At 37.9% G+C, this 22461-nt stretch overlaps 1 protein-coding gene across 2 annotated transcripts in view; it reads right to left on the reverse strand.

The window, feature by feature from the left end:
* Positions 1–22461, reverse strand: part of LOC117211252 — a 94217-nt gene that overhangs the window by 50332 nt on the left and 21424 nt on the right. The window contains exon 1 of one of the 2 annotated variants that reach the window (XM_033454948.1): positions 3887–4187. The exons of the other annotated variant lie outside the window; for it this stretch is intronic. Within the exon in view, the coding sequence (XP_033310839.1) occupies positions 3887–4172 (286 nt within the window). The 5' untranslated portion in view covers positions 4173–4187. Of the gene's footprint in view, positions 1–3886; positions 4188–22461 lie in introns of those variants that run through there. 2 annotated transcript variants of the gene reach the window in all.

A 22461-nucleotide genomic window follows, 5' to 3' on the forward strand; every position in this document is an offset into this window, starting at 1 on the left:
AGAATAATCTAACCTCTTAAATTTCTGTTCGATATATTTTATATTTTTTAAACAAAATATTCATTGCATTGTATAATTTTTATAGACGAAGAACATGATAAGTTACATTTTCTATCTTGCATAGAGAAGCATTTTTTAAGTTCGATACATTGTTAACCAATCTTATATCAAAATTATCTTTTTATTTGATTTTCGGATGAAAAATGTGTTTTTGATATCCTATCGAAAATTTAAAAAATATTGCTAATGTTAGTTACGTTCAGATTAATATTATGTTAATAATATGTGTCAATGAACAATGTTAATGATATTTGTGAATATTTTATAGAACATATATAAGATAAATTAATAAAATGAGTCACTGAATATACACAGACACTGAAGCGCGGTATTTTCACAGTGTTGTAAATTCTAAGAGTACTGCCCGGCCAGCAAACATCAGGCCCAATTTCGTCAAGTCCCTCCGCCATTTCCAATTTACGAGGAACGTTCGTTTATTCCCGGAAGTAACGTTTTTTGACGAAACTGGACCGAGTCTAGTAAACGCGTATTTCACGAGAAGAGAAAAACTTCGAGGAAAAATTCGATCATTCCTCGGTTCCATCTGTGACCTTCCGAGCGTGCAATTTTCGAAGAAACTCTCGAGAACACACGAAGAGTGAAATCGGCGTGCGGCGAAAAATAGCGCATTTAATTATAGGTCAAATGCGAGATTCCGCGGGGCAGCTGTTTAAATAGCTACGCATTCGATGGCCGACAACACTTTTGCAAAAGACTTGGTGTTTGATGAAAACACGCCTCAACCCTTCGTGGTTCTACATATGTCTAAATACGTTCTATCACATTCTACGTCATTCTGTTTTATTCCATTTTATTCTATTCCACTCGATTCTTCTCAGCTTTAACAATTGTATTCTTTATGTTCCAAATTAATCTAATAGAGATGATACCGAGTGAATGAATAAATGAAAATATAAAAATTCATTTCAATTATGAATAGATTTTCAAAATAGATAATCGAGTATGAACTGATTGAGATAGAACGTCAAATGGTGCTTGGACTGCGAAGGGTTAAAAGATTACGTACACCAATTTCGTCAATATGTACAGCAAATTCATTAATTCAACGTGCCGTTAAAAATCAAAAGTATCGGTGATATTTAAGGATAATGTAGATCACTTCAAAGTCACTCCGAACTATCGAAATTTTAATAGCCTCAATTCGTAGAAATATACCTAATAAAGTATCGATCGCATCAAATTAAATAAAGAATTTTTTAGTACAGGATGTAACTAATCCCATTTTCAAAGAGAAGTTATAGGCGTCCATAAACTTAAACGTCCTTTCCTCGTTTTTGTTTTCGACCCTATCGATTCCGAGATCACGGGACAATGAAAACAATGTGCTTGGGTGAGTAATCTTTCCTATACTTCCGACAGCTAATTGTAAGGGAGAGCGTGAGTGTGAGAGAGATAGAGTTATAGGCGACGACAGGCATTAAACAAAGACAGAGAGAGCCGCACGCCTGCTCGCTGAGACACTGTTAGTCATACGCATACCTGCCTACTTAGGGAATTCGAAGCCAAGTATGGCAAGACCTTGCGTTATCCAAATTGATGGTTTTGTAGTTACGCGGCGCTTTCATCGCTCCTGAATCCTTTGTTGCGACAACCGTTTGTTAACTGTTTGTTAAATTTAGATATTAAGCATGTTTTATAAATGTCCATTGCGTTGATGGTAATTTTTAAGATTTACTATTGGAAAAAAGCACATAAAATTTCAGTTTGGAACGAATTTGTAGCGGCCTATTATGGTTACGTTATCACTGGATCGTAATGTTATCGTGTTGTGATAACTCTAGATTTTGTTGTTGGGAAACGACGAACATTTTATAACTGAATAATTGAATTGAGTTTAGTAGTAATCAATATGTGTTTGAATTTAGCATAGAAAAGACAAATAGTTCTATGAGATAGTAAGTCTCTTATTAAGTCTTGTTAATTCGCCAATTGAGAAACGAATAGATACATCGAATAAAATACAACTGACAAGAACAAGGAAATGGGTATGGAGAATATAAAAAGTACTTTTCCAATTTGAAAAATTTTAAATATAAGAAACTTAATTATAAGCCTGAAACGCGAATGTTTAAATTACTTGATGAAATAAACGGGCCTAATGCAAAGTGGAACAACGCTTTTCTGCATTATTGGTGGATCTAGCCTGATGTTCCGCACGATGTTGCACAATCTTGCAATAGCGGAGGATTGCTTGCGACGCATCGTTGATAGGAGCATTCAACTCGCGATAAGATAATGTTCGTGATTAATCGCTTCAGGCCCAATCTGCGGAGTCGTTCGCGGGCACGAACATGTCAATCTGCGAACTACGCGACATAGTCGTCTCTTGGTTATTAAAATACGAGCGTGGCCTAACGTCTTCGAACGGAGACGTTTTTGGAAATACGACTGTCGGACGTCAACAGTCACAAACCACCATATTTATGAACCGAAACAAGAGTCATAAATCGATAAATCTGTACACAAAGGCTGCTCTTGGACAAACCTTCCAACAATTACGAGATGAAAGTTAAAAATATATCTTAAACAATTATTTTTTGGAAGTTGTTTTTAAATTCTGTAACATTTAATATAAAAAAGATCATCTATAAAATTCGAATGCTACGAACGTTTCAGAATGGATATAGTCTTGTTCTTTTACTTGAAGAAGAAAGAAAGATGGATGGTCACCAAGTAAATTCGGAAGAGAGAATTACTAACCAGCAATCTTAAAAAATTATGTATGTATCTTTTAAAGAAGTTTATCCTTCCAACTAAACTCTACAACGCTTACTTGAACGTGGATGATCTTATTTATGTCGGTTTATCGGAAGATCTCGTGAGACATCAGCCGCGGTATTAGTTCGCTGGTAGTTCGGTCGATTCTTCGACGAAATATGTAGGTTGTATTTCCCCTCTAGGGACGCGTGTCAGTGTGCACGACGGCACGTGCGTGAATGCGTGTGTGCATAGCCACAAAGAACACGCATGCGTGCAGACACAGTGGGATGGATGCCATTGGACGATGGCTGCATCGGATCTCCCAACGGCTTCTCCCTTCAGGACTTGGAGTCACGGTTTTACGCGTTTCCTCGACTAATCAAAGAAACGACCTTTTTCTAGGATTAATAGTTCGTCTCGAGTTCCTTTTGCCACGCTACATCGTCCTGCTTCTTCGTAAGCAGTATTTAACCATGAAACGATGCTACGCTCATTTCCATGACAGAATGTGCATTGTAATATACTGTTAAGCGAAACGAAAGCAAAAGTTCCATAAAGTCGTTGGTATATATTTTGTTGAAACACAGACAATGTGACATTTCCAAAGCACACGAGGTTGAAACGTCAAATACCAAACGAATTTTAGTTTGATTCGTTCGAACGAACCCTTACCAACGCTTCCATAATGTTGAACTAAACGCGTAAAAGCTGAAGTTAAGTTAACGACATAGACATAAGAGACATAGACCATGGATGCTTTGTGAAGAGCGTGGTCTTCGGTGATAGGGGAACCCCGTTATTTATCTCTATCTCTTTTTTAATTAGTTTTTTAATTAATCATTTTCTTAATATGGCATCCGCAGTTTATACTTCGTATATCTATGATTAACGTTTCTTTCTAATGTCGCAATAATCGAAAGATCAAAAGACCAAAAGAGAATACGATTAAAAAAATGGCTAAATACGAAACGACGGTGGAAAACAGGATACAGATACGAGTAGAGGGTTAGGAGCATTGTCCACCTGTCTACCTTCATTCCCCCAACCGGCCGTGAGGCACCTGCGTGACGTCACACAAGGAAACAGCTGGTCGCTCCCTTCTTACCTGCTTCTAGCCGATTCGCTTCTCGGCAACCTTCCTCTGTCTCTCTTTCTCCTCGTGTACACGTTCTCCTCCTCCCTGATCTTTGTTCCTTCTTCCGTTTATACCGTTTCTTGCTCGCGCGTTGTTTACTTTTTCCTCCTCTCTCTTGCCACGCCATTTCGATCGAGCGTCCTCTTCCATCTCGGCCGCCATCTTGCTCTCGCTCAAGCACCGTAAGTAGCTCCCTTTCGCTCACTTTCTTACATACACCCGTTTCATCTCCAGGATCTTTCACTTGCTCATTCATCTGCTCGCTCACTCGCTCTTTGGTTTCAAGGACCTCTCACTTAGATTTCTCACTTCTTCGTCTGGTTCATCCTTCCGTCTACGTAGTCTGTCCCGTTCTGACATATGGCAGAGGCGTCTCTATACTGTTTTGAGTCGCGACTCTTCTCACCGTGACTAGATCTACAAGCCCCTTTAACCTCGACGTCTGTGATACATAGAGGAGCACGTGAACAGTTTTTAAGTACTCATGTGTAAAAGAGTGCTATCCTTTGTACCGGTATCGTGATTCGAGTATAACATAGATTTATTAAACGTTTAAATGAAAACAGAACTTCTATTATTATTATTATTATTATTATTGTTGTACTTAGAAACCGTTTTCTTTTCTACGCGGAGTTCTTTCGTTACATAAAAATTTACTGCGATATCTCAGCTGATATTTATGCACTGAGCATACTTTCTAAAGAAAGTGGTCGCTTTAACCTCTAACTAGGTAACAAAGCATATTTCTTTCGAAATCGAACGAAATGAAAATTTCATTCCTCCATAAGTTTATTTATAACAAAAAAATAATATACAGAAATACTAATAAATTCCAAAGTAAATAACAAAAAATAATGCTTATAATGTTATCACATTTCCTTACTTTCCAATTTTGTAATTTATTGATGCAATTTCTGTGTAATTCAATTATCATTATCTCGTACAGTCATAATATTTAGGAGATCAAGTCCTTTGTCGAATTTAGTAATCGTTTAGCCCTTACAAGATCACGAATCTTTCTCAAACGTATTTTTTGAAAGCAGTGGCGATGTCTACCTGGCTACTCGAAGGTCGATGTCTCGGGCCTGATACGCGTCTATTGTGTGTCTGGCTTGTCCCGCCACTTAATGCACACAGAAATATCCGTGTCCCGGTGGCGATGCGCGCGCGTTTCCATCGTAACGTTGCCGCCACGCTGCTGCGAGCGACATCGAGAGAGTGTGCGTTCGGGTACGTGTCGAGCAGGATTTCAGAACACGAAAGTGGTGTGCTCTCTCGATAGATTCCGCGTCGCCGCCTTGCTCTTCTATTTTGTCCTTCTTACGTGCGTTATAACTCCGAGTAATCCTCTGCGATCCATGGATTTCGCAAACACGCTGGGGAAAGTGCCGATCCATTCCATCACATATTTTGCTATTTCATTTCTCTTTTCCGAAACTTAAACGATGTTGTATTATCCTTTTTATATGATCGTTTAAAAATAAATAGTTCTAATGGTAATTACGAATGAGATTTAGAATCGACAGAAAGGAATTATTTAACCCCGATGAGGTCTCCAGACTTGTGTAATTTAATACTATTCTTTGCTTAACATATGAAGATTACAGTTAATCAATTTCAATAATGATAATCAATTTTGATGATATATCAAAACTAATAAAATACCAAAAATTTCCTTCTATATGTTATGAGGGTAAATACTATTATTTTTACAGCCCAACCCTATTGGACATTCCAAATATAATCCTTCACTTGGTTGTTGATAAAATTTTATAGACTTATTAGAAAAGTGAAATGAAAAATCACACATACATATCAACGACAACACACAACAAAAATAATGTATTCGCTACCCTCTGTGGTTAATAGCATTCTTTGTCGAAAACATAGGTTTGGGCTTTTATGAGAGCCTTCAAAATGTTCTATCTCGACCGGCCTTGAGACTACCAAAAAACCAATCGATAGTCCCGACGGAAGAAGCTCGTAAATTTACGTGGTTATCGGGTAGGTCGAAACGGGACGAATTTTAAGCCATGTCAAGAACTCGCCCAAGTTGTGCTTCTTTGAAGCGTTGCGATGCGGAAAGAACAGCAAAGACATCACTCGTGCGCTGTATTTCCAAGAAATGGCGTATTTAATATCGTTTTCTATCGGTGATCATTGATTCACGTCCAAGTTCGAACATCTGTCTCGCAAACGATTTAAACTACAATATATGTATAACTACTATTCTTATCGTATGAAGTTACTATCGTCACAATTGATACGGCTGTAAAAAATCTTATTAATATTTCGCCATGTTTAGATCGGTGGAATAACTCAGTTGCTAGAGTGTGCTTCGTAGAAACGATAAGCAAATTCGTTATCCACACGTATCGCGTTAAAAAACAATTTTTAACTCCGTAACAATTCTTTTAATTCTAACATCTCTTCATGTTCTTCGAAAATCACTTCTTCGATATGATAAAATACATATATATATATATCAGTCTTTCAGAAGCTAAGCTGACTAACTTCACGTTTATTAATTTCTTAATACTTATTTACTTCTTGATAAATAAGTAATATTAGTGTGTTGTAGGCTACAGACTTCTATCACAAAATAGTAAAATTTTACATTAAGCAAATGAGCGAACAACTTCTAATTTGTAAAATTTACTTGTAAAAGTTCATTTGTTTCATTATTAAAGTACTACCAATCATGGAAAAGAATCTACCGATATATATAATTTGTTATTTACAACACGTAAAACTTCGTTAATAATATTGCATTGTACAAGAGAACCCTATAAATTATTTCTAAATAGAAAACAATTGGTCAGAAGTCAGAGTATAAAAACTAGGGAGCAGCTCGTTTAACTCGAAAATGTGGCACATGTTATTCGTGTCGTGCATCTTCGTTCAACTTTTATGTCACCGTCCTGGTCGATGTTCCTCTTCTCCTGCAGGGTTCTCGCGTTAGATAAACAAAGAGAAGTCGTGCTGACGGTAGTAGAGAGAGACAGAGGCAATAGAGGAGGGGGCAAAGAATCGTAGCTTCATTTTCGTTCCGCTCGTGCGGCACTCTTTCCTCCTTCCCGTACCTTTCGACCCGCAGCGCCTCCTTTTCCATTCGTTCGTCCGTCTCTGTTTTCTGTGTGCATGCCCGAGGTTTCTCCCCTCGAACGAATAGTGCGACTGCACACAGGGTGTCTCGAAAATGTATCCCGCCCTTCGAATCTTCCTGTCGTCGAACCAAGAGAACGACGTTCCAATGTTTCTGGTTCGTTGATGGAAAAATTTCGTGCAAGGGTTCATCGAATTTCTTTCTGTTTTAACAGATTTTCCTTGTGTCACGTTCGTAGGGGATTCCTCGAACACAAAGAATTTTCGCTACGGCAGGTTATAATTGAATATTTCGAGGAAATGAATTTCTTAAGCTACATGTACTATAAATCGTACCTCCACGTGCATGTTAAGTTTAAGAATCCTATTTAATCGTTTAGTAGTTTCACTAATACTTAGTAATTGTCACGCAATTAATACTTCAATTTAGAAGTTCGTATATTTTCAAAGAGAAAGAAAAGAAGATGTAATTTTAACTCAGTCGCTATATTCATAAAACATTCTCATTGACTGGTAACCTAATTTCGTACGCGTACGAAGAAGGAACGAATTTTACGAGCGGCCTGTCAGAAATAAACGTGGAAAGGGTATTCAAAAGGGTTCGAAAGCAATTGCAACGCTATCTTTGGAGCTCCCTACTTCCCGAACGCCTCTTGTGCATCCGAGTAGAAGAGAGCCGCGTGTATGCGTGTAAACGTCACGTGTACACGCATACACGCTTGTATCCTTTTGCATCGCGTCGTCGTCGTCGACGTCGTCATCGAGGGACGTGGACCGCCTCGTTTCTGAGTCGGAGCCACGTTAAAACTACAGTTAATTCTCCCGATAGGCGCGTGGCGCTGCTGAACACCGTCTCTATGTAGCGTAAACGCGACATACATGACGAGTCTGCTTTGATAAAAGCATCGCTCCCTAAGTGATTTTCAATGCGCGATACAGTGACTCTCAATCTTGTTATTTTTTTCTTCGAAAAGATATTACGACTTTTTCTTAAAATAAATGTAGAAATACGTGTCTCTGTTCGATCATTGCCAACGATAAGAAGTTTCTTAAGAATCGTAATTATAACCTTTCGAAGAATCTTATTTACATTATGATAAATTTATCGGTACTCGATAAAAAGTATTTTCCAGAAAAAACGTCTTGGTTTACCTCGGTCTTTCCCGTAAACATTCCTCGAATAACCTATCATATTAATCTCTCTATGTAATCCGTTAATCGGATTGTTCTGCCTAGAAATCTCTATAATCGTAAAATTAAGAATCCATACAGACAAATTGTTTAGTTCGCTTTTATCTCTTGAAAATCTGAACATAATATACATACTTTACTTTTAATAGAGATACAATGACATGTAAAGAATTAAAGGATTTCTAAATAATGAAATTGCTGTAAGCTCGACTTCTGCAGTTAATAGGTTAATTGAAAAGTACAAAGAATATTGAAGATAGTTAGAACGTTGATTGCAGCTTGTCATTCGCTCGATAAGCGGTATTGGCCAAACAATTCCTGGGAAATAGTTAAACAATACCGTTTAACTGCGTGTTTGGGTTGCAACACACGGTGGATCGCGATAAGAAGCACGTCCTTCGTATACTCGAAGCGACGAAACAGAATGGATCTCCGGTCCTCGGAACGGATCACGAGACACGCTCGATTCACATCTGTGTTCGTACGAATCCCACTTTGAGGCCGAAGTGTAATCGCGATCGCTTCAATTCCCCACTACATATTTGTTTTAACTAAATAACGTCTGGAGAATCGCCTCGGCCAACTCCGTCGCGCCACACGCGCGTGCACGCTGACTTATGGAATAATTCGTTCGAATAAAAAAGTTCCATCGGTCAAGTACCGAACGGAGAAGTTAAGAAGGATATTCGGAAACTATTTATCCTGTATTAAAAATCGATCGAACATCGTAAATAGAAATATCGTATCCTTAACGCTAAATCTGACCTAGTGTGTGTTTGAATACACTATATATAAACAATTGTAACTATAGCGGTATATAATCATATTTATTCTTGTACATATATTTTTAGTAATCATCCAATTGAAATACATCATTTTGGTAGATTCGATAGTCTAAAATCGACCCTAGAACGACAAGCTGTTAGAAGATTCGACGTCAATCCATCGTCAATCTATTGACGTCAACAATTAAATACAATTGTTTCCTGATACAAGACCAGAACACTGGCCTTCCTCAAAAGTATTTTCTTGAAAAGAACAAACGTTTAAAACTTCCTGACTATTTCTTGGCTCTTTCTTGAAACCCCTAGGAAGCCGATATTTATAAATAAAAAATAAGATAATCGGTAGATGGTAGGTCACCATAATTAGAATACAGATTATTCTATGCACGATGTCCTTATTAGATACAGACGTAAGAAAGGGAGTCGCGGTCGAGATTGATGATGCGACTAAACACTGTTACAACGGCTAAAGTCAACTAAAGCGAAGTTCGAGCAGGAGTGGGGAGGTTAGTTTGCTGGTTCGCGTGCCACAGAGGCATACGTAAAGCACGGTTGTGACGCAGTCAGGTGGGCCTCACCCGTGTGTCGCAAAACACAGCCGGGACACGATACACTCTTGTAATCTACATCTGTCAAGCTGCCAGGTTAATTGAATGAAACTGTTAAGCGGCTCTAAACCTATGAATGTTCCTCGGAATAATCGTGACCACGAACAACAATTCTTATAAGAAAATTATAAGTAACCATAAACCATAGACAATTTATACGTAAGTAGATAGGAATCTCTAAGTGAAAAATCGATCCACACATTTCTTTGTTCGTTTCGAAAAATCTATCTAAACTTTGCCTTTTTTATTCTTTTATCTTTTTCTATTTTTACAAGTTACGCCATTTATAAGGAAAATTAATTAGGCAAATGAAATGGCCGTTAAATGGCAGGATATCGATAGACATGATTATTCCAGAATTAAGCAAAGTCGACCGAACAGTTTTTAACTACTGCACGACTGATAAGCGTAATTGAAATTGAAACTCGAACGGAAATCTGTTTGCCGAGAGTTTCTGCCAGTGTAGACCGACGCCGGTGACTCGAAATCGCGCGTATAAAGCCTCCCGGCCCTTTTTGATCTTACGCAATCGAGACACAAAGACAACCCCTTTTAAGCGGAGCAAGCCGGATTTTTCTCTGGTCGGGGTGTGCCAATCTCAATGCCGTCCTATAATAGAAGGGTGCAGAATTACTTACGTTCGATAATGGTTCTTTCTATGGCCGTCTACCACCGTCGTGCGCGATCGATATTGTTTTATTTCGTGAAACTTCTTATTTTCCCTACTTTCCATCTATGTCGTTTATTACGTAAAATTTTTTTTCCTCATTTTTTTTCTATTGCCTTTCGATTCAAATTAACCCAACGAAACGAATCGCGAAGGATCAATCCTTGAACAATTAATTAACGCATGGACGTAACGATCGAATGTGAAAGGGAGGGGCGAAAAGTGATTTGCCGGAAAGATCGAGCGTCCTAGCACAAACAAACCGTAGAGCCATTGCCGGGATCCTTCACAAATTTACTGGCCCTTTTGTAGCCACAGATGTCGGAGGGGAGAACTGTACATCAATCTGTCCACGACCGATATAACCGAGTTTATTCACGTGCTACGACCACTCTGACGACTGTGATCCTATACTAGAGAATAACACAATCCCTATGCACATAACCTAGAAAAACTAGGAAAAGATAAAGGAACAAGCAAGGCAAAGTTTAGAGAAATTGTTCAAAGTACAAGAAATCCAACGAGCAGGATTTGGACTTTTCGAAAGAAAAAATATATGAGCGATCGGTCGTTAGATTAGGTTGGGTAAATACCGATTAGATTAATTCGGGACTACTTCCAAGGTCTGTGTATACACGATGGCAAACAAGACAAAGTTTAGGGAAATTTTTCGGCAAGAGGCAGAGAATTATTTATTTTGAAATAAGTAAACAATAAGTTTACAAGACGTTATTTATCCTCGTGTCTATAAGTAACACGAGGATAAGAAAGATAAAAGTAATATAAAAGGTATAAAAATAGCTACATAAAAATAAGTACGTGATAAAAATTTGTCGATAAAGCAAAGAAGAAAGAGGTAACCTTTCGCCGAAACAAATAAATAATAGAGCAAGTTAGGTTAATTCGGTTCGCCTTTTGGGGTGTACGAGTGACGCAACCCCTTTTAGTCGACCCTCAAAATTCACCAGTCTCGCTAGAACAAAGCGATCATGCTCGATTTAATACGGACACTAGAGTTCGCCTCGTTCCACGTTCAAAATTGTCCAAACAACCACGCAGATTCGTTAAAAACGGAACCAGATAGACGTAATCCCACGTAATATCGTATCTAGAAGCGATTTTAAATGTGTGCGACGTTACGCGTATGTATACGATCGAACAAGATATTTCCTGGTCTCTACAAATTTCCCGTTGCTTTCCCAAACACCGAAAATAGTCGGCCACTTATTTCTGGAAGGATTACCGCGACCAAGGACTGGCGCAAGTAACTGGAAACCAAAGAGACCTCCGTTACTGAGGGACCAGTTTGTCAATGAGCCCAATTTAGACCACAAATCAAAACGTCTATAGCATACCCAAACTATACAGATATATCTGTATTTTGGGATCCCAACTTTAAGGTTAGTTGCTTCCAGCTGGGCGGGTCTTTCTTTCTTTGTAATTTCGAAATTCTGAGTGACAAAGACGGGAAAATGAATGTTAGAATTTCTTGCGAACTTTCACAGTGGCAATTCGTCACAACGTACTGTTGGATTTTTGTATTGTATCGAACTCACTTTACTTTGTTACGATGTTAATGCTGCCTCTATCGCGCAGAATATAAACTAATGTGTTCTAAAATTAAGTAACTAGACTAGGACTAACGATATAGACATTTTCCCTATACCTGCACTCTCTTTCATAATAATTTATCAATTAATCAGCAAATTGACAAACTACTTCTCCCAACTTCTCTTTTACAACATAATACCTTCTTACCAGATGAAATAGCAATTTCTACAAAATTACTTATTTACTATTGTACATTTTTACCGACGGATTACCAACATGGCCGACCCCTCATTTTCAGTTCGTTAATTAAATCCTACGTACAGCGGCCCCAAATCCTTACCGGCCCACTGGGAATTTGCCTCGATCGTGCCTGAAATTACTATTACTCAAGAGTATTTATTAATATTAATAACTTCTAACTTGTGACTTATAAAATTCTACTAATATTACCACAACTATACAACAAGCAATTTTTAAATTCTCAATTCTAGTAATGCTTCCCAACCATTTCATTGTTATATCGGTAAAGGGTCTGAAGACAAATATTTTCTGGAGACTATAGACACAGATACTGGATGAATAGAATACAACTACCACGTCAAAATATTCTTGAACGTGCTCAAAGCGAGAACAGCCAGCCAGGTGTTGCGAGGGTGAACAGTGACGTTTCCTTCAGTTGATTTATGGTCCTGTTTAATCCTCGTCTCTTTCTAGACGAAGAAGCCCCTCGAACCTCGTTCAAAGGAACAACGATCCCCGGTGGATCGCATCTAACATGGCTAGTTTGTCAACTATGATATAATCTACGATTAGTAGGCAGTTTCTGGCTCGTTCTTCGTATATCAATTAATATATAGAGTCTTTAACGGAGCTGAACAGCAAAGAGAATATCATCATAGCGAAAGAAAAACCGCACATCTGGGACGTTCGCGCTCTAAACTTTCACGTTCCCCGCATTTTCGAGCTTTCTGTGCTTGCTCTATGATTTCAGGGCATCGCCCCTTTTGCAAATTCTTTGCCACGTTCACCGTGGTCTTCGAGGTTTTAAGAATCGAGGATTTCGAAATTTGGAGATTTCAACGTTAAAAGGTTCGAAATTTTGGATATTTGAAAATTCGAAAGAGAGACTTTTTGAACATTTGAAAATTTGAAAGCCAGGAGCTTATTATCCAAAAGCTTGAAATATCGAATATTTGGAAATTCAGGAGTTTGGGACATGGAAAGCTTGAAAAGCCTTGGAAATTCGAGTTGAAAGCTTGGAAAATTCGGAACATCGAAAGTTCGAAGCTTCGAGAATTTGGAACGTAAAAGTTGGACATTTTAAAAATTCGGTCGTTCGGAACTTTGAAAGTTTGACGCTTTGGAAATTCGAAATTTCATCGACGCGAAAATTTCAAGATTCCAGAATATGAAGAATACATTTAGAAATTAGAAAAACAGGTGACGTAAAACCAGGTCGAAATTACGTGACAGAGATACTCTGGGTGCCGTGACCGGCGGAAATAAGAGCAGGGAAATCCCCGAGGGAGGCGAGGGCGGCCGCGCGACCCACTTACGTTGTTGATAGACAATAAAACACGGCACTAACGTGACAGCTTGCTCCCTGGAAGGTTAATCGGTAATTAAAACTCTATTACCATTCGCGTTTCCGCGGAATATCGATAAACCGCTTTCCATCTTTTCTTAGATCCTTCGCTTCCACTCTTTCCATTTTACTGTTCCAATTCTCAACGCGAGAATTGATTGTAATTTTAATAAATAAATAAAAAAAAAAATTTTACTTTTCCACTAACCTTTTGGCACAGGTGCAACAACCTTCGCATATCTGTTGAAAATTCCCTATTCTCGATCGTGTTACGTAAACTATCTTCAATGAACGTTTTATTAAAGATATTTTAGACAACTAATCATCGATAAACCACGTTTCGTACCAAGTGTATGCATCATTTGTTTATTTATTTAACCCTATTTAACCTAACCTACTTTTACCATCACCACAGATGTGTAATCTTCGACATAAATTATTTGGTAATTGAATTTATTAATTCTCTATGTTAGAAAAATTCATTTAATAGAACTACCTATTAATATAATTACTTAATGATGTACATTGATTTTTTGATAATCGAAGCCAGTCAAATACCGGAGTTTCCAAAATTCGTCCGCTAACCGAATACGGAACGGAAGCGTTCGAGGAGTGTCATCGCGTTTCCAACGAGCTTGGTTAAGTTTGAGAAATCAGGTCGCACGAGAAATTAGACAAGGCGATCGTGGACGAGCTCGGTTGTCCGTGCATACACGCGTGTCTCTTTCAATGCCAGGCCACGTCACAATTCATTTCCCAACCGGTGTGTTGCCCGACATTCTTATCCTACCTGGCTATCCCCTCTTTGTTCTCGCTCTACGTCCGCGGCTTGTGTACAGTTAGACCTTGCTGTGTTGCTTCTTTAACCGTGCCTGTTCGTTTCCGATTGCTTCATATTTTTCAACCAATTATATTTACCACGTTTTACATCTTACGTTTTATATTTTCAATGCCTTATACTTTCAATTGACAGATTTTATTATCGGTAGATCGTGGATTTTTAATAAGAAATAAGAAATATTTTTTGTATTTATTTATTTGCATTTTACAATTTGTCCAGTAGGACATTTGGTAAAATATTATAGCTTAGTGATATAGTATTATAACATGTGGATGGCTACCCCCAGTGGGATACCATCTTCGAATTTGATTAATAAATAAGAAATTTGAAAACGCAAAACGTATAAAATATCCAGAGTATAGTAGTCCCTGTAAGATTTAATAGGCAAAACGATTTTCTATCTACGTTTCATCTCTCTAATTATATTGAAAAAAAAGGGGGAATTTGTATAAAAATACGCAGTCGGATTATCAATATTAGCGTATATTCGACACGTTCCGACACGTTCTACGAACTGAGAGTCAGTCGATGGAATTGGCCTGCTCGGTTTATTCCGGTGGTCGTTTAAATGTTTAAAACGATCCTGATCAACATAGTCGCCAGAATTAATTTAGTCGTGTGTGACGTAATTTACGGATATTCGAACGCTAATCGGTTGGGAGTAGCAAGTTTGAACGCGCAAGGTCTCGTGACACGGCGTTTCTCGTGACACAGCGTTTTATAAGCAAGAGGCGTTCAACGAAACGGCGCGCGTGCTCGATCTAAAACATATCACGTCGAACGTTCGTGTTATTACTAAAAACCAACTCATTGGAAATTGATAATCGATATATGGAAAATTGACGATCAAAAATATCCAAAATGCATAATCGCAATTTAAAATTAACATAGCGAAGATCGTGTGTATATATATATATTTTTTTTTTATTTATTTATTTACATTTTACAATTTGTCCAGTAAGACATTTGATAAAATATTATAGCTTAGTGGTATAATAATATAACATGTGGATGGCTACCATCCACATACCAGTGGGATACCATCTTCGAATTTGATTGATGTGTGTATCTATGTGGAAAAATTGAGATTTCAGACAAATGAGCAATAAATATATCGAAGAATGAACAATCGATAGTTCATGACCGATAAATCGAAAATTCTTGTGTCAGAAGCTCGAAGTCAACGATAAAAATCGCTACATAAACGAATCGCTATATTATCGAAAAATAAACAATCGATAACCAAAGATTGATATATCGGACATTGAAGATCGATAATATGTCAGAAATTCAAAATGGAGGAGAAGATCAAGATCCTACAGTCAATAACTCACGTACAGATAAAAAATTGATATACTGAAAATCTAGAATCGAAGTATCGAAAGCTGTCGGTGACACTTACGAGAGAAAGGATCGCGACATGCGCATCCCCTATCGAATCATTCATCGGTTGCTGTATTTGGCGCGTGTTGCAGTTAATGTACTTTAACCCAGACGCGAGACAGGAGTCCTACATAATAACATTGCGTCGAATTTACGTAAGGCTAAACCGGGCGCCGAGAGTGTCTTAGAACGGCCGATCGACGTGTACATTCCACGACAGAGAACGTAAAAGTTAACGTTGCCCCATCGAAACCTACGGACTTTCACTCTCGACAAAAATGTCCCTGCCGCTCCGTGTGTTTCTCCGAAACGGCTGGAACGTAACGTAATACGGTCCCGTCGATCTCCTGTCATCTTCCTTCTTCTACAGTTCTCGCTTTCGTTATGCAGTCGAGATACGTAAACAACTCATCACACATCCTTTTGAATTTTTATGTGTGAATTAGATTTGGAAATTCGAGCCGTCATTTTTTTGCCGATGATGTTACATAGTTCGCGAACGTCATTCGTTTATCACGTGTACAAGCGACCAGTTTTCTATATTGTTACATAGTTATTAGGCTGAGAATATTTATGAACATTCATATTTCTATGAATATCATTAAACTATTGAATGTTTTAACGAATGGAGTACGCTTTAGATATTTCTATATGTGTGTGTTCTACGCTTTGTTGTACCTTTGAATTTTTTTTTATTTATTTGTTGAAATTACAATCAATTCTCGCGTTGAGAAACCTTTGAATTTCTCATAAATACCTAAAATCCCTAGACTAATGTCTACCGTTCGATATACAGAGAAATAGTTTGAATCGTACCCAAATATAATTAAGCATAAAAACATTCTATTTGGAATTAATTTCAAAGATCTGGATGATATTAACAATTATGATCTTAGATTATAATTTAATTACTTAACACATCTGTTCTACTACGCGAATAGCTAGCTACCATTTCTAATTAAAAAATTCAAGGATAAGTGCATAATATATATCTGTTTTATACGGTCACAGTAACGTCTCAGATTAACGATTCTCCTCGTGTAAGGGTGAGTCATTCGAATATGACGAATGTTTGCAATCTCAATACCAAATATATAAATAATTGATATGCGTAGTGTGAAAAAGTAAGATGCAAGCGTAAAATATGGAGAGAGGGCGCGAATGTATAGATGCAAGGTTGTCGCGAAAGATACGGCACTGGTCCGAAGAAAGTCGTTTCCCCGAGAGTCATGTGAAGCCGTTTGCCAGTGGTGCTCGTCGGCTGCTTCGTGTATCACGGCTCTCTGACCCAGAAACCCAGTTTCTTACCGAATTAAAAGCGACATCGCCGAGCGTACCATGGCTTCGGTTAGATACCAACGGCCAAATAGATAGCTGCCGTGTTACCAACGGCCAGCTGGAAAATAAACTTCTTCGTGACCGATCCCCCCGTTCCTCTGTACGAGCAGCCTCCATTCTCATCACCATTTTTCTACCTTGTCCATTTTTTTGTCCTTTATTTCCGACATTTAACTCTTATACATTTTATATTGCTTGAATTTCAGTAAGTTATTAATTAATTAAACGATAAACGTGTGTATTTTTGATAAAACTGGACGTAACATCATTTTCCTAAACTTGAAAAATATTTCAAGCTTAAACAAAATATGAAAACGTTCTTACTGGTATATATGATTTTTGTTCTTTAATTCTTCAAATATTACAAACTCTCTTTGTTTGTCAAAATGAGAACAAGATTGAAGTATATTTTATAGAAATTTTAGGGGAATTTGTATGACCATTATTTTCGATAATTAAGTTTTGGTCGAAGAGAATGACAAGAGAAGAGAAAATTAGCAAACAACCGGTAAGAAGATAATTATGCACTATGCACATAATGCTGGCGCGGCTTTCTCACGCAGCGTTTCTAACGACGCGACGCGACGCGCCAACAAGATTGAAAGTTTACTTTTTACGCGTTCCCCGTGACTTGTTATCCGATATCTCAGCGCACGTTCGGGATATAGACGATCGAACGAAGAAAGAGAAGCCGAAAGAGCATGAGAGCAGAAACAACGCGGCAGAAGATATAGAAGAAACGAGGTTAAATAGTAGGCGCGCGCAAGATGAGCGGAAATACGCGGCCCCGATCTACTAATTGTAAGCGAGATCATTTCCGAGCTTACATTCGCGCGCGCCACCGCTCGACTAATCTACGCTTTAATCCTCCATCTATCGCTTTCGATATGTATCATTTAAAACTTTCTAACCCATAAATAAATGTAACGTAATTCTAACACGAATAAAGTATTAAATTTTAACATTTAAATATTAAAAAAGTTTAACCTCTAAATAAACTAAACTTTAGTTTACGTCTTACGTCATTCTATATATCCACGCTTCGATGTTTGTCTATTTAAACTTTCCAACCTATAAATAAGAATTATATAAAAACGTATTTCTAATCTAAATCAAATACTAATTTTTAGTGCGTAGAATATGCGATTTATGTTTTAAGATATTACTTACTATTTATGAAAATTTGGAAAGCAACGAATTGTATAAACATCTACAGTCTAATAAACAAACGGTCCATAACGGTAGCGTGAAATGTTAGAGAAATATGTTTCCTAACACTTGGATCGATTAGGACAGAGGCAGGGTCTGAAAGGTTAGAAGAGGAAAACACAGTAGTGGCGACGACCTTGACTCCTTTCGGTTGTTGTTCTTAAGAGGAGCGTGAGCGGCGATGGTGTCGGTGGGGTTGCGGAGGATACGTGGAGGGTGACGGTGACACGGCGTATCGGTGTCTCCATTGAAATGTCTTTCAGCCTGGATTTAAATAATCTTCGCTCCGGAAAATCCTCTTTATGCCCGATTCTTCCTCTGTGTAATAGCGAGCGGATCTTTTTAACACCGATAACCGATACATCTACGCCGCCATTGTCTCGAAATCGCGCCGACATTTTCGATTAATCGATTTTCACCAGATTCCCTATTCGCATGCTCATAGATAAAAGTGGCGGAATTTTTTGAGTGTTTAAATTTCTTTTTTAAATTTAGGGTTCATATCAATAACTTTTTGTTCAATTTGTTGAAATATTTATATATTACAGTAGTATTGCAAGAGGTTTCTTCTCGCTTAGATGGCAGTTAGTTTGTAGCCAACGCGATTCTACGGCCGGCTATCTTAAGTTAATTGTCAGTGACGCACGGACATGACGAAACGTCGGTCCATCTAATTATGACGGGACTATAGCTTGGTGAAAGGCGCGCAGTTACAACTAAAAGTCTACGGTGTGCAATGTTGTGTCGCTAAATAAGTCCTGATCAGAAGGACTTCTCGCGTTGCGACGTCAACGTTTTTGCGACGCGTTATTCTATGGATTTTTCATTGTTTCAAAAATTAATAATAACCCTTATTGGTATAAACACTAACAACTCTTTAGAAAAGAGTTTCTCTTTCGCAAAAATAAATTAGATAAAAGACTATTGTGATGTCGAACGATATTTTATAGAAATTTCGAATCTTTGAACTTAGTTCTTTACGTGTTATGCCTATGTACTTTGCGCAATGAAGAGAGGATAATAATAACCTTCTCTTTATCTCTCAATGTCTGAAGATACCTTCGGATGTAATTACACAAGGCGTAACATGTAGTATAGATAAGATACGTGTAATTAACGAAGACGATATAGTTTGGAAGGTAACCGTGACACCATTTCACGGACCTTGTCCGTGAATCGCAGTTAGACCGGGCCCCTGACCCCATCCTACGCACCTGCTAGTGGCCCGTGAGCGACGGAGGCTGCGATCATCTCCGAAGTTTTACGACGACACACGAGGGCGCAATCGATACCGCGGAAGGGAGAGGGGGGCTGTCTCCCCGTGCAGTTACGGTATCTGTCGTACTCCGGCTCGAAAATTAAAGATCCGCCTGTGTTACGTGCGCAAAAAGATGTTGCCCGTAACAGGAAAACGAGTTTCTTCATGAATATTGCATCTAATTTTAGAACCTTTTTTTTTCAGATTTCTATACTTTCTATTCGAAGCTGTTTGAAAAGAGCGCGCCACTTTTAATACTTCACAGATAACGAGGAGAATAGAAGACATAGGAATTTCTATAATAGATATACTAATGGTTCAAGCATCAAGGAATTACTTTTTCAAAGTGTTAATAAGAATTTGGATTAGTTATTCTTTTATTTTACCGAATATCCTCTATTCCTTTTATTTTTATTTTGAAATTCAACATTGTGGACGAATATGCTATAATCCTTACATTTTATTCTGAAAGCATTGAATTTCAAACGTAAAGAACGAAGCCAATAAATTCGCAATAGGTGTTTTATCCTTTAATTGAACGAATGACCCGGCAGAGGAAACCCGGGAGATTTGAATTCAATTATCGTAAACCTCTGTTTAATTTTAATATTCCTAGAGTTTCCCATTTTCTGTAAATGCTTGTTAATCGAATTATTACTATCGCAGGTAAAATAATGAAAAACAATTTGCGGGTTACGTTGCAGAGCTGTGGTTACACTCTTTTCTTTAATTTCCCAACAAGGTAGTTTTCTTTTGGTTAAAAAGACCCTGGTACTGCCGCGATGATCAAAAGGGGAGAGACGGCGAGGACAAAAAGGAGAACGAAGGCGTCATAGGGGAGAGTCAAAGAATTTTACTGGCGGCGCGCTCGCGCGCGCGCTTGCCCGCTCGCACATGCACAGCAACGGCGTTGGTTTGTTTTCCAGCTCGCATTGTGCGCGTCGTTCGTTACGTCTGGCAATTATCTGGCCGCAAGCTCGCGCTGCTTTTAACATTTTTAATCCGCGAAACTTGAGGCTGAACCGCGCAAAGTAACTTTGCCACCATTTCATCTTTCTTTTTTTGTTTTACGCTCGAGGAAATATTCTACAAAAAAAAAAAAAAAAAATACAAAACCGAAATGATCCACCGATACGAAGCACTCAATTGATCCATATCAAATATGGCTGTTCGAAAGTTGGATTCTAACGAAGCAGTATATACGCAGTTTCGATATTATTCGATATTATATTTGAATACATAATCTAACATCCTGTTTGAAAAATTGATATTTCACGTGCGTCAAACTAATATTGACTATCGGCGAAGCAAACTGAATAATCGATTTACTTTTATTTATATTTGTATTTGTATAATAAGTTTTATTTAAGGTTTGGTTAGGTTAGTAGGTTTGGTATTGTCGAGAGTTGTAGAATAATGGTCGAAACGATTCGAGATGTTGCATGACACCATTGGAAGCAATTCGAGGCATTCGCAGAGGCCATCGGCAACCACTGTCGAAAGGACGGAATTTCGAGGCGCCTCCTGCCGGTGAATCCGATCGATCAGCCGGCCCTGTTTGGCCTCCGACAACGCTGAAATCTCCTCGACACTGTTCCCTGATGGATTCGACTGATCACGGCTCGCGATAAACGACCTCCCTGGCTTGTCGTCTTTTTACCCTCGGACGACTCCAAAAGTAAAAATTATGCTCAACGAATACGTGAAAAGCCAACATTTCTTGTTACAATTATAACCTAATTATACATATACGTAATATTATATCATAGCTAGAGTCATGGACCAAATTGAAATACTAGAATTACTAATGAATAGAGATATAAAACTTGTACATTCTAGTTTGATACTTTAAAAACTTATTTTTTTTGTTACTATCAAAAAAAGATCAATTAAACATTTACATTACATAATAATTTCAAGAAAGAAATCAAAATGAATGGCACGTGAAATGGGAACTTCTATATAGGTACCTTACTAAAAATTACTCAAATCATTCAAAAAATTATGTATCGTTGTGTATCCATAAGGTCCCTATAAAAAAATGGGTTGATCCCTTTGACTACTCCGATAGTTGAAATATTAAGTTTCTGAAATTTTACTTTTTCAACTTTGAAGTTTGTCAAAATCTGTCTTAAATCATTTAGATAGGAGGATACTTAGTACATTGAGCCGACTTGCATGGAGGAAAGATGTCGCGGGAAACTCAAGAAGATGGCGAAGAAACAGTTCCGATCGAGATGCGTGTCTCTTTCTTTCAACTATGAAACGTGTAATAACGAGGCATTAAAAACGGGCCCGTTTCAAGTGAAACTTTCCAGAGACACGGATGGAGAAGGATGAGCGAGTATACAGCAAGAAAACGGACCGCGGGACCAAGCGGAGGAAAGAGTAAAAGCAGGTTAGAACGGTAATATAATATGCGAGCGTGTATTTACGCTCGTAGACGCGTGTAGAAAGCGCTGGTGCTCGATTTCGTTCAATTCTGCTTCGTTGCGTTGCCATGCCGCTGCAGCTTTTAACCGTAACTCCCAATAATACCATATTTCTTTGGATTCGTTTCGAGATCTAACGATGAAAATAGCACTCGAAAGGTTAATAAAATCATTTTTCTAAGATCAATCATAAAATGCATTATAAATTTACATATTTTGAAATAGAAGATAACCCTGTCTTTCTTGGTTAAGATTAAAAAGACCTATTTTGGGATATCGCGCCGACTTTCTCTTCCTCCGTCAATTAAAAATATTTCGTGAAAGATATTCACTTTTTTTATAACTCAAATTTAAATAAATATATGTGTCTCATGTGTATTTTAACTTTTTTTAGTACTCTTCTGCGAATTTCTGAATTCTTTACAATTTTTGGTATATAATACTTAAGACCACAATCTACAATCTAGTATAACCTGCTGTTATCTAATAATATTTCTTAATTCTCTTGTAATTTGATTTTCAACTACATATCTAGGTTAAAATCATGGGGAACTTGAAATATCTTAATACGTCATCAAAAAGCAGTACTGGG

Source organism: Bombus bifarius, unplaced genomic scaffold (genome assembly GCF_011952205.1).
Source record: "Bombus bifarius isolate JDL3187 unplaced genomic scaffold, Bbif_JDL3187 scf7180000007970, whole genome shotgun sequence".
NCBI lineage: Eukaryota > Metazoa > Arthropoda > Insecta > Hymenoptera > Apidae > Bombus > Bombus bifarius.